Source organism: Daphnia pulex, chromosome 2 (genome assembly GCF_021134715.1).
Source record: "Daphnia pulex isolate KAP4 chromosome 2, ASM2113471v1".
NCBI classification, from domain to species: domain Eukaryota; kingdom Metazoa; phylum Arthropoda; class Branchiopoda; order Diplostraca; family Daphniidae; genus Daphnia; species Daphnia pulex.
Window position 1 is genome coordinate 4,235,074 of NC_060018.1, and position 14,781 is coordinate 4,249,854.

Sequence of the window (14,781 nt, forward strand, 5' to 3'; positions counted from 1 at the left end):
AATGATCAAATTGCTATAAAAACAAAACATTAGACGCGACGCCCCGCTAGGGTGGTGTTCCTTCTCTCCCGTGTGTTGTTAACACGCTCGTCTCGTTTCCTTTCATTAATTTTGATTCGATTGTTTAACGGTCGGTTTAAAAAGGAATTGAACGGCAATACGGCGGCGGTGTGCAGGTGGGTGTATCTTTTTGGCATCCATCGCCGTATACACATCGAGGCGGGGTTGAGGAAAGTTTTCAATCTATAAGAGATGTGAAGAAAACCTCGCTTACCCACACACACACGTGCATAAGAGAATTTGAATGCCCTTTTAAGGAAACGTTTGGGAATGGGGGCTGATTCACCACCCGAGATAACTCGGCCATTGCTGTGACAAGCTCCCTGCTGCTGGTGGCTGCGCTCTCTCTTATTACACGGTAGTTTATTATAACTCAAAATGATTTTTCGACGAAATGAGAAAGAAATTTCCAGACGAAGGGATATACAGGAGGGGCTCGCCTGTTTTCTAGTTACCGAGTTGTCTGTCAAAATAAGATGAACGCGGACACACACACAACAACAAAAAATCAAGAATAATCAAACGGAGGGACGAAGATGAAGACAAAATAAATTATAATGAATATTTATTCGATTTTTTGTTGTTGTTGTGTGTGTGTGTGTGTGTGTTTGAGAGTTATTTCCTTCTAGCTGGTATTAACTGCATGTGAGTTGGCTGGCGGGTTTACCACCATGTTTGATGGCAACCATTTCTCCGAGGTGGAGTTGAACGATGTCGGCGGGCTTTATATTCATTTGATTGTACCTATACAATCTCTACCCCCCCTACCTGACTCCACTGTTGTTGCAGGTAATCGAATTCCGATAGTACCAAAGCCTTTCTATAAAGATTTATACAAGGGTAATCTCCCATTTCCATCGGACAAGCCCCAAGAAAAGAAAGATCAAAAGCCTATAACATGACACGATATCGATCGTTATTGCAGCTAGGCAATATAGAGTTATAATATGAGGAAGAAGGCCCCACGTCTTGATCATTTATGTTTAAATCTTTTACAAGAATTTCTTTTCTCTTCCCTCCATTCCCGTATAACCTCCCTCCTTATCCCACTACTGTGCTCTCTTTAATCTGCTCTTTATGGCTATGTTGGACGGCCGGGAGACCGCGACGGGAGGGCGAGCTGGGATGACGTCATGATAGTTTCTGCCTTGCGGGAATTTCTAGAATAAGTTGTGTGTGTGTGTGTAAGTCGTTGTTCGTCTATCTCACTCTCTCTTCTCCTCCTTTTTTTTTTTTCCTTCTCTGCATTTCTCTATATGGACACAAGAGGTTTTAGAACCACCAAGTGGACTGGCGCCAGGTTCAGTTGCAATCGAGTCGTCCTCAAGTGAGCACACACATACAACTTGCGCACCGGCTCCTAGCTTTCTCTCTTTCACCTTTTCAATCTTGACCTCCCCGTTCTTTCCATCGCAATCGAAATCCCATCTTTCTTCAAATCTCTTTTCACGTTGGCCTTGTGGATTTTTTTTTCTGCTTTCCTGCCAACGAAACAACAATAACAACACACTTCTTTGATTCAACACTGTTCGTCCGCGCAACCGCCATTTAAAATAAAACTCCTGGTGCCATCGATCCCGTCCCAACGCGGAAACCCAGACGATCGACGTCCACAGATAACCTCATTCTTTTAATTCATTCGTAAGTTAAAAATATTCAAACAAAAAGATTTAAAAGAAAACAACAAAAATTACCAATCATACCATAATTGTGGTCGAGTGACCGGTTTCACCCTGACCGGTAATATTTCTTGTTTCTTTTTTTCCTATTTTCTTTTCACGAAAAAAAAAAAAAAGGATACAAAGGAAATTTTTCGGCAGTTTTTATTCTTGGGCGTTAGCTCCAATCTAGGGGCGTAGAAAAATGATCGGCGAGACTGTGCGACAAGTGCGTAACAGCTGAGAGAATGTGTCGAGACTTAAGAAAATTTACAGCCAACCTTATCAGTTATTTGTGTGTGTGTTAAAGCTGGGGGTTTTAGAAAAAAAAGGGGCTTTTGATTAGCTGTAAGTTGGCTGGCCAAGGCCGATGTGTTCCAGCAATAGCAACTCCTGGCTCCCGAGGCTTTATTTTTTTCGTATAAGCTCTCCCTCCTTCAGACTTTTCCATGATTTACCATAACATCTTTCTTCAAAAAGGTTTCTCTAAACAAGATTTGCTACGGTTTCTTAAATTTATTTTCGTCTATTATCCGACCCAATGTCTATCGTGACCAGACACGTGAGGCCCCGATCAGGTGACACACGACAGGTAGAGTGCCATCGGCCGAGATCAATAAACAAGTCAAAAATTCAACAAAAAATGAAAGAAATTGAGGGGGAAATAAAATTAAAAAGAGAATGGTCGCCTCCCGTAATCCATTTATGGTAAGTATTTTCCCTTCCAGCTCGGTTGATCAAAGCATAGCCTTCGTATAGCATGTAGAGCCACGTTATCCACATTGCGCAACTTGTTTCATTTTTGCGAGATGTGACAGTTGGAACTAAAACGATAAATTTCTCGAGCGATGGTCGCCAGAGATAACGACACTCGTCAACAGTTGACAAAAGCCGACAACTTCCCGTCCGAGTTCGAAACACTTGAAACAAAAGTCGACTGATGCTTTTCCGATGGATCTTTGGCCGTCGTCAAACAAGACTTTGGCATGAAGCATTTGAATGTCATCAAGACAAGTTTCTCATCAAACATTCGAAACATTTGCAATGGGGTCGAATGCGATGCAACTTGTTTCTCAACTTTACGCAGAAATGAGCCGAGCTTTGATATCATCAAAAATAAGAAGAAGGGAGGGGGGAGAGAAAACACCTTTCTTGTCATTCTTTTGTATGTTTTTCTCCGACTCACGAATCCTACTCCCGAAAAAAGTACCGTTGGCTCCCGGTGCGTATTGATCAAACTGCAGTCGGAGAACAAAAAACAAACTGTATACGACTATACCTGGCCAACATGCAAAAGAATGTCAGGCTCCCAGGTGATGGGAAATTGTGTAGGAAGGGGTTTTTTTTTCTCAAAGGAGGGTGGTGTGTGCAGCAGCAACTCCATCATCACGCTGTAGAATAATACATCCCGCCATCTTTAACGTACGTGTTTCTTGTTTCTCTTTTTCTCAAATCGGACGCTATCCATTACGACGGGCGCAGGGAGGATTTGACAGATCGACTGTATCAACAACAACAACAACATGTCGCCGGCTTTGGTCAACGGTAGCGGAGGAGGCGGAGGAGGATCGACCGGAGCCTTGACGTTAAGGCGCGGACCGATCGCCGCAGAGTTCCAAGGACCGGGACCAGCAGCCGTGGCCCTGCCCTCAACCATCGGTAAGAACAACAACAATTCAACAAATAACATAAATTCCTATTATCATGCACGTTCATCTTGGGCTGTGCTGTTGTTCGCCTATAAGACCTCGACACGCCATGGGTATTAGAAATACAAATGCGGTATCGTTAGATGCAGTGACCCCCCCCCCCCCTTTCTTATTCGACCATTCATGACGTGGACTGATCGAGGACGTGGATATCAGACACTTTGAAAAAGGAATAGGTCCACCACGCCGCCATTTCTTTACCTTTCACTCATTCCGCGCTAATTAAAACCATCCATTTATTTCTGTATAAGTGCATCATCGAAAATCTGTATAATCTCGTTACGGATTCGGCCCATGGACTTTTATAGCTGGGCCCCTCGAGGCTATTACCAATTGGGCAATAAAGATGAGCAAGATCGATCAAAATGAAAAACAAAAATATCAATTCGCATGATGAAACAACAGAAACGTGGCACTCCCCACAAGCGATGAATATGCGTGAAAATAGCACGACCAAAATGGTGTCGTGAAATTACATATAGAAAGAAAAGAAAACAGTGACTTACTACTTGACGACTGGTGGTGGCCCATAAACGGTGATGGGGTGATTCGAAAATGGCGCCAGGATAATCTCACGTGGAAATAATAAAAAAGCAAATCGCCTTCGCCTTCAGCACAAAAGTTTACTTTTTGGCAACTGGGTTATTATTATTGCTGGAAAAAAACGCGGTCAGATTGAAACACACTTGGAAACACACACGAGGTGTTGTTGTTCGATAACAAAGCCGTTTTGTCATCTTCACAATTGGCCTGGATTTCCACAACATCTGGCTTGAAAGTTCATCTGTTGCCATTAAAATTGTTTGTTCAACCAACTCGGAAGTAGAAGAGAAAAATGTAGACCACGTTTTCTTTTTATATTTCTCACAACATCGACGTCATCAGAAACAATGGGCAACTGATTAAAAGAACTGGCCCGAGCACGTTGTTCACACAGCGTTGCTGGGTATTTAATGTTATCTTTTCTGGAATTTACAAAATATTTATACTTGAACAGCAAGATAACAAGCCTTTTAATTGTTCCGCAATCCAAACTCTTAAATTCCCACGGAAACATGGTCAATTAAAACAAATATTTAATCGTGACTTTCTTTTTTGACAAGTCCCAAAGCCACTTAAGATTTCGTTGACAACGTAGCATCGGTTGTTGTTTTTTATCATCTCGATCTTCAAAGCAGAAAATACATATACAAGTTTAAAAAAAAAAACTAAACACAGAAAGAAAAACATCAGGAAACAAAGATTTAATAGTGGAGAAACAACACAGCTTGTAGTAAATCTAATAAGGAGAAGGGAGTATTCATTTGCTGCGTGTGGGTTGTGGCCAGGTGAGTCACGCAACGACTCGGTCTGTCTGGGTCTTTCTCTCTCGGTTCTTTTTTGTTGTTGTTGTTTGTGTGGCTGCATTTTCTTTGGTGAGTCTCTTCACCTTGATGAATCCAGTGTACCGTTTTCATGCAGGGAGAGAGAGAAACTGGGTACAAAAGTGATACGTCATGGTCAGAGAGTTCGCCCACTGGAGACGCCGTCTCTTTGCTTGCATAGCGTGAAAAAATTAGAAAAACAAACAAACAGCCAACCAAATCACACCTCATAAGGGAAATAGATGAAACTCAAGTCAAAAGACAACGCAGACATTTAATCTAGTCAAACAGGCTTGTGGTGCTTTCATTGTTAGTATAATTGCCTTATTCGTCGAATAGTCTTCGGTGTACACAACAGCCCGTGCCACCACGGTCACGTTTTAGTTTTCTCGTTGTCACTTGGCATTTTGTTTAATAAGGCTTCACCAGCAGCAAGAAGTCTTTCTCATCTTTCAACCATTCATCATATTTTGAAGGATTTCGTAGCCGTCCCGTCTAAAGAAAACGAAATTAAACTTTTAAGAGATGTGGACATAAACAAAGAAAAGGATACGAGGAAATAATAACTAACTCATCATTCAATTTAAATTACAGGTAAAAGCACCAGCGAATCCACTAAAGGAAGGGCACCGGCTTTCAGTTTTGGAATTAGGTAGTAAAAAAATATTTTCCAGTCTTTTCTTTCACGCAAAGTAATGAATGTCTACCATATCAAAGGATGATTAAGACTTAATTTTTTTAATTTTTTAAATTCTTTAATAAAGGCACAACCCGGGAAAGACGAGCTTGGGTCCCGGTCCCGGCCAGTACAACGTCGCTCGACTTCATCACAAAGGTAACCGTCATTATCTTACATTTTTGCTCCTCCGTTTCTTTTTGCCGAAATTGTCTGACAAATATAAAGCCCCCAAAAACCATTTCATTCGCTGCATACAATGTAATCTGACGAAGACTCCTAATCTGGTAAGTGCCCTCATTAGACTACAACTTGCACTGCAACCTGTTACAGTGTGCAAGACTCATTTTGACTGGCTTCTATTTTCCTACGTTCTTTTTGTTTCACTTTGTATCGTGGTAGATTATTAGCTTTGTCTGTGTGTGTGTGTGTTTGTTTGATCTTGCCTTTTATAAAATTACATCTGGCCTTGGTCCTTCCGTTCTCGTCATACTTTATTGGTCTTCTCCTTTTTTCTTTTCTCTGTGTTCCTCGTATCATTTTAGGTAAAGATGACGGTCCGGCTCCTTCCATCAGCGGTCGTCCGAAGGAGAGTAGACACGACATCACGCCGGCACCGGTATCCTTTTGGTTTTTTCTCCTTATTGTCTATCTATTTTTAGTTGCCATTTCTAAAACTGTATTGACTTGACAGGGAGACTACAATCCGGAGAAAGGAGGAAAGTTTGTCGGAGAATCGTCGCCGAGTTTCACGTTCGGGGCTAAAGTGAAGGACGAACGCAAAGACAACCTTCCAGGTAGGACAATGTTAACATACACATAATGTCGTATATAACAACACGATTACGTGCTGTGCAGCTTTTATTCAAAAATTGATGCGTCAATACCGTATTTCCGTTGCTTCGACACACATATAACTATTTTCGATTGCCGCATTGGCAATCGAAACGAGTTCCATGACAGTCGTTATGGGGCGAAATCGATTCCGTCTTTTGAACTCTTCTTCTTTGTCTGGGCTTGATACATTTTGTGTGTTTTGGTGACTCGTGTCGTGCCGTCCTGCGTGTGCTTCCCTACTACTACTACTTTGATCCTTGTGCTGAAAAAACGTGCACAGCTCCAAATGCCTATTCTCTGCCGCCTGCCTTGGGTACCGGGTTGGCTCCCGCTTTTTCCATTTCTGGACGAGGCAAGTCACCAATCGATGAACGCGTTCTCAACCCAGGTCCAGGTGCCTACGAGTCGGGCAACCAGGACAAGTACAAGGCCCGTTCGCCGTCCTACTCCATCTCCAGCCGCACCAACATACCGACAGACCAAACTCAAAAGCCAGGCCCAGGGGCGCATTCGCCGGAAAAGGTGAGACTTTTTATTTAAAAACTTCACCTGTCCCAAACTTTTTTCATCCCGTAAATTACACACAACCCGGACCCCCCCTTTTTTTGCCACTAAAAAACCCATCCGTCCTTATCCGTTCGTCTTTAACGAACTTTGCCCCGCCAAATTCCTTGAAGTAATTCAACTTTTACTTTTACGGTCTCAAACTCATCTTGTTCCCGTGTTTTTTGTGTTTTATTTGACCTGTACCATCAAATACAGATAAAGCAGGAGTCCAGTCCCGCTCACACCTTTGGCATGAAGCACTCGCCCTACTTAGGCAAGCTGAAAGGGTTGTGAAGGTAAAGGCGAAACACCAACCGTCGAGGGGCGTGCCGACTCTTAAGAGGATGACTCGACTTCAATCAACGCCAATCTTTCCCCCCTTCTCTTCTACACTGTGTCTCCAGCAGCCGGTGTGTACGTGCGTGCATATCAAATTCAACGTCGTGACATAACCTCTCCCTTCGACTTGAATCTACTTCAACAAAAATTGAAATTGAAACTCCCTTTTGAAAAACAAATTTTTCCGTTTCCTCGCGCTTATTCCCCCAACTGATGGCTCCCCCTTGCCAGAAATGCACATTCCAACATAAGTTATGTGAAACTTTGATGACTTTGGTCCAAGCTTTAGACGTGCGGTACTTTTTTTTTAGTAGATTGCAGCAGATGCTCTACCGAGTTTTTATCGTCTTTTTCTCCCTCCTCTAGATCTTCCTTTTTTCCTTTTGTTAGTTTGTAAACATATAAAAAAAGAAACAACGTTAAATGCTAATTCTGACACTCGATCCCATCTCTTCTTCCTTCCCTTTATAGTTACATAGCCATTGTGCCTTTTGGTAGATTTTTACGATTCCTTATTCTGCATCATTGTAGTTCGCTCCTTTTCTTCTTGGGGATGGTAGTAGGTCAATGCCGCTTTACCAATTTTTGCAAACGTTTTATTTTACCTTTTTTTCCAATTTCTTTTTTTCTACTGTGATACTGCGAGGTAGTTATCGCTTCTCTTCCTTTCACCGACCAGAGCCCACCCATTTCGATTTTCAAAATAAATAAAACATCTGCGGCCATTCATAATGTCCTTCGACGATTCACTTTTCCTTGGAATCGGCAGGTCGGATGTTTTTCGGTTTTTTTTAAGACACGCACCAAGACATACACACGTAACTGCGTATAAAAATAAAAAACAGCAAAAAAAAAAATCGAGTGATTAGTTTTCTTAACTTGCGAGTTGAAATGATTTCACTTGTATTGGCCATATGTTGCGCTACATTAATAAACTCGCAGGTTGTTGACATGGAATTTCACTCTCTTTTTTTTCTTCATTTTATCTCAAGACTTCCTTGATCAATCAATCATTTCGATGGTTTCTTTCACATAATTTTTAGCACACGATTCTTATTGAAATTGTGTTTGTTTTTTTGTCGTTGTCTGGCTATGAAACGAAAGCTAACGCAGAAAACTCGGGATAGAATTTGGAGCGCGGGAGAGAACACGCTAGGGCTAAGTTTGGTGACGGAGAGGGAAAACAAACACAAGTTGAAGAAGAACGAATAAGAGAGAGTGATAAAAAGAGAAATTAGAACCGAAACTACACAACTATAATTTCTGCGTATGTGATTTTGGTTTACGAAAGCCGGAAAAGCAGAATTTTCTCTTCCTTTTTTTTTGCAACTGACAAAACAAATGGTGAAGAACGTCTTTCAGAAGAGGGGTATATATGTAAGCGGAGTGAAACAGCAGAAAATGTGAGCATCACACAATTTGAATGGAAAAATTAATAAGAGGGAGGGAACAGAAAGGCGAAAACGAAAACAAAAATTGAAATTTCTCCTTTCCCTTGGAAGAAAGAAATTTTTGAATTAAGATATTCGCCAAGTTATAACCGTTTTATTTTTAATTGCATAAACTTGGGTTGGACTTTATTGGACGCCCGACTCAGTGGTATCGGAGAGGAACAACGGAATTTCATCGAAAAAAAAAAGTTGGACCTAATTTCGAGGGAAACGAGAAAAATTAAATGTTTTGCATGCTGAAGTTATTCGAGAGCCACGTTTCACAAGAGTCACCCAGAAATAAAGAAGGTAAGGGAGAGGGAGGGAGCAGTGGAGGATACTGCCACAACGTAATATCCTGAAAGAGGGCGTAGATAATTCTGTTAACTGAAAAAGCCGGTGGTAATAAAATATTTCTTCGCCCCTCTAGCTCAGTTACTCAAATTCTTTTTTCGTCAGCCCATCTCGACTAGACGCCAAACATTCTTCGACGGGTTTCGACTGCGACCAGACAAATCCTTCGTCCCAATGATAGGAATTAAAGAACGTTCGCGCGATTTTGTCCGGATAATTCAATACAACCTGCCTGCCTGCTTATTTGTAGCACTTGAAATTGACTTTCTCGAGAATCCCACATAATTATATGGCAAATGATGCTTTGATTCACAATTTAAAAAGAAAAAAAAAGAAAAAAAAAAGGAATAATAATAATAATAAAAAAAAGATTCACGACACCCAAGTTCGCACACTACTAGATTTTTTTTGCTTATTTAATTTTGTAAAACACGCTTGAAGTCCCACCCCATCACAGTCGGTTCCTCGATGCGAACACGTTACAGTAGATTTTTTTTTGTTAAGAGAAGAAATATTGATATTTTTTTGTGAATTGTACGTTATTTTTTTTTTACCTCAAACGATAGGAAGGGGGGGGGGAAGGAAAGAACCTCATTATGACTCCTCCCACATGCTTGGTTTTTTTTTCTTTCTTTCGTTATTTGTTCAGCGACGAAGATATAGTTGAGTGAGGGAAGTGTTAAAGAGAAACAGCAAAGTTGTAGCTTAACCAATTCGATGTCATTCAGGCATTGCCCACAGCTTCAGACGAGTCGCCATTGGTCTTGGAGGACGATACGCCATTGCTAGATACCGATGAACGAGGTGCCATTTTGAATCCTCGAGTACCATCCGGACCTTTAGGTTGGCGAAGCACATAGAAGCGGGGTCCGTTCTCGTCAACCGACATGGTACGTAGACGAGCAGCCAACCAATCTGGACGTTGGGTTTCCCTGTATTTGATAAAACAACAACCAATGATGAGCACAAGAAATAAGGTTAGCAAAATTGTGTGCACTTACATTTTGACAATATTGCAAGCCGAAGATTTCCCTGTACGTTGGTTGGTAATGAGAACAAATTCGACGGTATCGTTGGGTTGAAGAGTTGCATTATCCTTCACTTCAGAAAGATGAAAGAAAAGCTTCTTACCTACAAGTTTAAATTGAATTATTGATAGTTCACGTTTAATTTTTAAACTAAGCATACCATCTTCCATTTCATAATTCAGGAATCCAAACTGGCCCTTGATAGCGTCAACTGTAGAGCGAAGCTTTTTACGAACAACACGTATACGAGTAGCTCTTTCTTTGCCGTCCTCAGTTCGTTCGATTTGGAATTGAACTTGATCGCCACGTTGGAGGAAGTCTTTCTTATTAGCTAAGCTCGTGATTCCAAATTCGTAAGACACTTCTTCAGCATCCACTAAAATAAATTATGTTGGGTTATTTTTTTAAATTGAACTTTGAACAATCACAACAAAAAAAAGTCATTACTGTCAGCGCCTAGTTTAACTAGTCCCGCATATTGAGCTTGGTCGGGATTAACGTTTCTCAGTGGGCGAACGATAATACCATCCAAAATCTCTTCCTCGATGGCGTGTCGGGCAATGGTTCCTTTCTTCAACAACTTAACGTTTTCAGCAGATATTTTCCCCGACGAAGGGGTTTTACCTGTAAGAGTATACTGAACCTCGTGACCCAGGTCCAAAGAATCGGCATCCCCATCAAAATGACTACCAAAATAAATAGAATATGTCAAAGATGTCTTAACAAATAAAAATAAACAAAAACCCAACCTGTAGTGAAAGAATATCTCCTTATCGTGTGAGAGGTTTTCGATGAACCCGAATGTATCCTTCAACGACGCAATGAATCCTTTTTGAACTTTGTTCGCGTCTCCATTTGTATGTTGCGCATCGTTCTTGTTGTTCTCTCCATTCTCCGAAAACTTGTTACTGGATTTGCTAACTTGGGCACGCTGTATTATACGGATATTCAGACCGATGTGTTCCTTCGTGCGTTTTACTTGGGCCAAATCAAATTCAACCTAAAACGAACATAAAGATAAAAATATCGATTCAAGGAAATTCTAAAGCACGCGCTTACCTCATCACCCAGACGCGGGCTATTACGAACATCACATTCTCTCATCTGGAAGGGCACATGCTCCATTATTCCGTTCAGCTGGTAGGATACCAGCCCCATATCATCAGCTGACCTCTCTCCATTCACCTAAGTAACAATATATCATAGAAATTGTTCCCAGAAAATAGATAAGGCAATCGATCTTACCCGACTAGGACTGCGTTGAGCCCAACTGCTTGACGGTTCTCTGGTAACAGTTCCAACTATGTTTCGCTGAGTTATCACTTCAAATTGCACACTTCCTGGGGGCAGCACTTTTATACGAACTGCGCTTTGCTTGTTGGGTTGCGTTTGATCCTTTAACAAGATTACATTAATTCCACTCGATTAATTCCCGATCAATTCACTGATTATCTAAAAGAATTTTGCTACCTGTGACATCGTAAATTCTACTTCGGAATTTTGATCGACATCCTCGTCCAATGAAATTACTTCAGAGAAATGGAAAAAGACCCGAGCGTCCCTCTCGGCGCACTTGATGAAGCCATAACCTTCCTTGACAGCGGCTACCACACCGGTTTCACGTTTCTCACCCGAGACCACAAATGATTCGTCCTGCAACTCAATATTGGTGGCGCGTTCCAGTCTATCACGGCGATCAACCGCTACATTGAACTGGACCCAATCTCCATGTCTGGGGCATAATAAACAATGAGTTCAGTTTCATTATTGATCCATCTTGAAAGTGGAGGAGCAAGAAAAAAACATATGGAGGCCAACTAAATCTATCGATATACCTGAGTGTATATTCGCCCTTTTGATCTTTATCACCAAATGGAATTTCTACCTCCGAACGATCACGTCCACGATAGCGAAGTCTGCCAGAGAGTGGCTCCGTATTAAGAGCGGCAACATTTGCACCGCGTTCCAAAGGTTTCAATACTTGGCCTTTCAGAGTTTCAGGGTTGACGTCTTCAAAGACGACAGTTCCGGAAGGCAACTTGATTATACTGCAAGCCACTTCTTTCCCCTAAACAGATAAAACAGCAAAAATTCAATTAGAGGTCTCGCATAATTCTTTCTTTTTTCTCTAGACGCAACGCACGTTTCGGGTTTGGATCGTGAACTCAACGTCGTCACCGAGTTCCATCGTGTCAGCAATGCCTTTGGCTTCAGAGAAATGGAAGAAGATTTCGCGCACGACATCACCACGTTCGATAAATCCAAAGCTCTCTTTCAGAGAACAAACCACTCCCTGGTAGCGAACTGGATGAGCCGGGTTTTCCAAGCGGATATAACGAGCTCCCAGGTTACCGCTTTAGAAAAACAGAGAACGAAATGTTAAGGCTATTAACATTATCATTTCGCGAAAGCATAAAGATACCTGTGACTAGTGGCAATTTGGAAGCTGACTTTATCACCAACAGAGAGTGTCACGTTTCCTTCCACATCATCCTTTCCATATGGCAAGAAAAAGCACTCGCCACGATTCTCGTAGCTTATGCGCCCTTGTTGGCCAGTTCCCAATTCGGTAGTGACAGTTCCAGTTACGCGCTCTTCACTCAATACCTGGTAGGACGATTAAAATAAAATAACAGCGCTGTCTAAAGTAAGAAAATGAATCATACCACTTCAGGAGCGATTTTAGAAACAGAGCTGGCAATCGGTTTCCCGTTCCTGCGATCGTAAGTCACTTCAAATTCAACAGGGTCTCCTATCTTCAAGTGTTCAATATTGCCGTCAAATTGACTAAAATGAAAGAAGAGACGAGCTTGGCGTTCGCAACACTGAATGAATCCATAGGAATGCTAAGACGAAACAAATAAAATCATTATAACATAACACTGACCAGGAAACAAATAAAATTACGTTTCATACCAGTAGTTTCTCGATAATTCCCGTTTCTCTACTGCCGAGATTGTTTGGAGAATTGGAACCTCCGTCACGATGCACGTTTCCATTGCCCACGTGAACAGCGGGCGAAGTCTTGATGGTATCCTCACTAAAAGCCGAATTAGCATTGAATGTGCCAATGGGAAAGTGCCCGATAGACGAAGATCCAAGTGTAGGTGATATTGAACCACCTTGGCCGTTGTTGATCGAAAATTGAGTGCTGGTAGAGTTCGTCTGCGAGGCAAAAAATGTTCCACTGCCAGAGTTTGAACGCCCGAATGATGAAAAGTTGTTGAACCCGTTGACTGCAGCTCCAGAAGACGACAAGAGGTTACTGCTGCTATTGCTGCCACCGTTGTAGCCGAATCCGAGGAGCGAAGCCGGAGCAGCGGACTTGGGAGAATAGAGAGATGAGTTCCATTGTGGATTCGTCGACATTTTTCTTCGCACTTTTTAGAGCGGAAGGTCGCCGAAGGGAAAGATCAGGAACAGAACTAGGTGGATGATTTCAGAATAGAGGATTTACACTAAGCACTCACAAAAATAGGAAGGAAATTCAAATGTTGGGCACACACTATACGTTTTTTTTTTTGTTTGTTTTGTTTTTGAGTAAATTATTTTTAACTTTTTTTTTTCTTTTCTTTTCTTAATGTACGACAACAATATCACAGATAAGGCAACGATGGTAAATTGCTTGTAAATTCCTAGCTCAAGAGATTGTTTCTGGTTACAGCTGGTTGTAACACTCTTTTGGTAACACAATGAAATTGAATGGTTTTATAGAAGACTTTAGTTGGAACTCAAAGTGTCACTGCAACCAATGGTTGAGGATAACCAGCAAACAAAAGGATGGGGATAACAAACACAATGAGGGGATGTGGGATCAACACCTGAGCCTTTTCCTTGATGGGTTGCTGTTAAGGGCTATAATTCCTACCAGCAATTACTCCCTTACCCTTAAAAACAACCACACAATCACACTCACTTACACTGGCACACCAATTTGGGATACAGATATGAATGACAATAGTTCCAAAGAAGGTGAAATTCAAAAGGCCAATAGATCTGAACACAATATCTAAGGAAAGTTTTCTTTTGGCTTGAGACAGAGATATTTATGTTTTTCTTATGTGAGAGAGGGGAATAACACTAAACAATGAGCTGATGTTCAAGAACTGTAGATGGATGGGAGGCTTAAATATGTTAATGATGAATGTGGCTGTATTGTTTGCTGAAAGCACGCTGAGTCTTCAACTAGAAGTTATTTTCGATTTCAAGATGGTGACCAACTCTTTTGGGTGTAGGGTTCTTACAGTAATCTGAAAATACACAAAAACAATGTCACAAAGTGAAACAATTGTTCGTGGTATAAAAATAAATAAAAATTTACATAAATGCCAAGAGATTAAGGAACTAAATTACAATTTAAGTTGTGAAACAGAAAGTCCAAACTAATTCAAAATCCAACAAAAAAAGTGATCATGTCATATCAACGATTTTTGTCAAATCAAAGCCTTTGGGCTACTTTTGTTACTGAACATGCCACCGGAAAATAAGCGTTCACGTAATGCTATGGTATAAGCGTACAGTAAACGTTGTCGTGATAAAATAAAATAAATTCCCTCAATATTCTTTTATCGTTTATCGACAACAGGGATTATATCAAAATAACTATAAATACGATCACATTTGACGAACTAACACAAATCCAAAAATAATATTTCTTTACCCAACGCAACGGCACAGCAGACTAGCCGCCATGATACAACTTATTTGACGAAAGCGCCCCGCGTAGCGTTACAAAGTACTTCGAAGACGAAAGCGCCATAGTGGCCTTAGATGGTACTGA

General features: G+C 41.2%; 2 protein-coding genes across 6 annotated transcripts; one reads left to right on the forward strand and one right to left on the reverse strand.

The window, feature by feature from the left end:
- Positions 1 to 1,347: 1,347 nt before the first annotated feature.
- LOC124188337 (outer dense fiber protein 3-like) lies at positions 1,348 to 8,146 on the forward strand. Of its 3 annotated transcripts, none has more exons than XM_046580898.1 (8): positions 1,348 to 1,701; positions 3,201 to 3,377; positions 5,386 to 5,443; positions 5,556 to 5,626; positions 6,013 to 6,086; positions 6,162 to 6,264; positions 6,585 to 6,826; positions 7,067 to 8,146. In XM_046580898.1, the coding sequence occupies exons 2-8, from the start codon at positions 3,242 to 3,244 to the stop codon at positions 7,142 to 7,144; spliced, it is 762 nt and encodes a 253-aa protein (XP_046436854.1). In that variant the 5' UTR covers positions 1,348 to 1,701; positions 3,201 to 3,241; the 3' UTR covers positions 7,145 to 8,146. The 3 variants fall into 3 exon arrangements, with proteins under 3 accessions (XP_046436854.1, XP_046436856.1, XP_046436855.1); XM_046580900.1 differs by having other exon boundaries at positions 6,693 to 6,826; XM_046580899.1 differs by lacking the exon at positions 1,348 to 1,701 and having other exon boundaries at positions 3,183 to 3,377.
- On the reverse strand, positions 8,076 to 14,762 carry LOC124188309 (cold shock domain-containing protein E1-like). 3 transcript variants are annotated; one of them, XM_046580855.1, is made up of 14 exons: positions 14,662 to 14,762; positions 12,918 to 14,251; positions 12,668 to 12,847; positions 12,424 to 12,608; positions 12,145 to 12,355; positions 11,837 to 12,069; positions 11,472 to 11,733; positions 11,247 to 11,396; positions 11,061 to 11,186; positions 10,751 to 11,001; positions 10,449 to 10,687; positions 10,162 to 10,377; positions 9,975 to 10,104; positions 8,076 to 9,905 (listed from the first exon to the last, which is right to left on the reverse strand). In XM_046580855.1, exons 2-14 carry the CDS (start codon positions 13,368 to 13,370, stop codon positions 9,698 to 9,700), a joined length of 2,844 nt encoding a protein of 947 aa, XP_046436811.1. In that variant the 5' UTR covers positions 13,371 to 14,251; positions 14,662 to 14,762; the 3' UTR covers positions 8,076 to 9,697. The 3 variants fall into 3 exon arrangements, with proteins under 3 accessions (XP_046436811.1, XP_046436812.1, XP_046436814.1); XM_046580856.1 differs by having other exon boundaries at positions 14,355 to 14,679; XM_046580858.1 differs by having other exon boundaries at positions 14,323 to 14,679.
- Between the last annotated feature and the right edge of the window lie 19 nt (positions 14,763 to 14,781).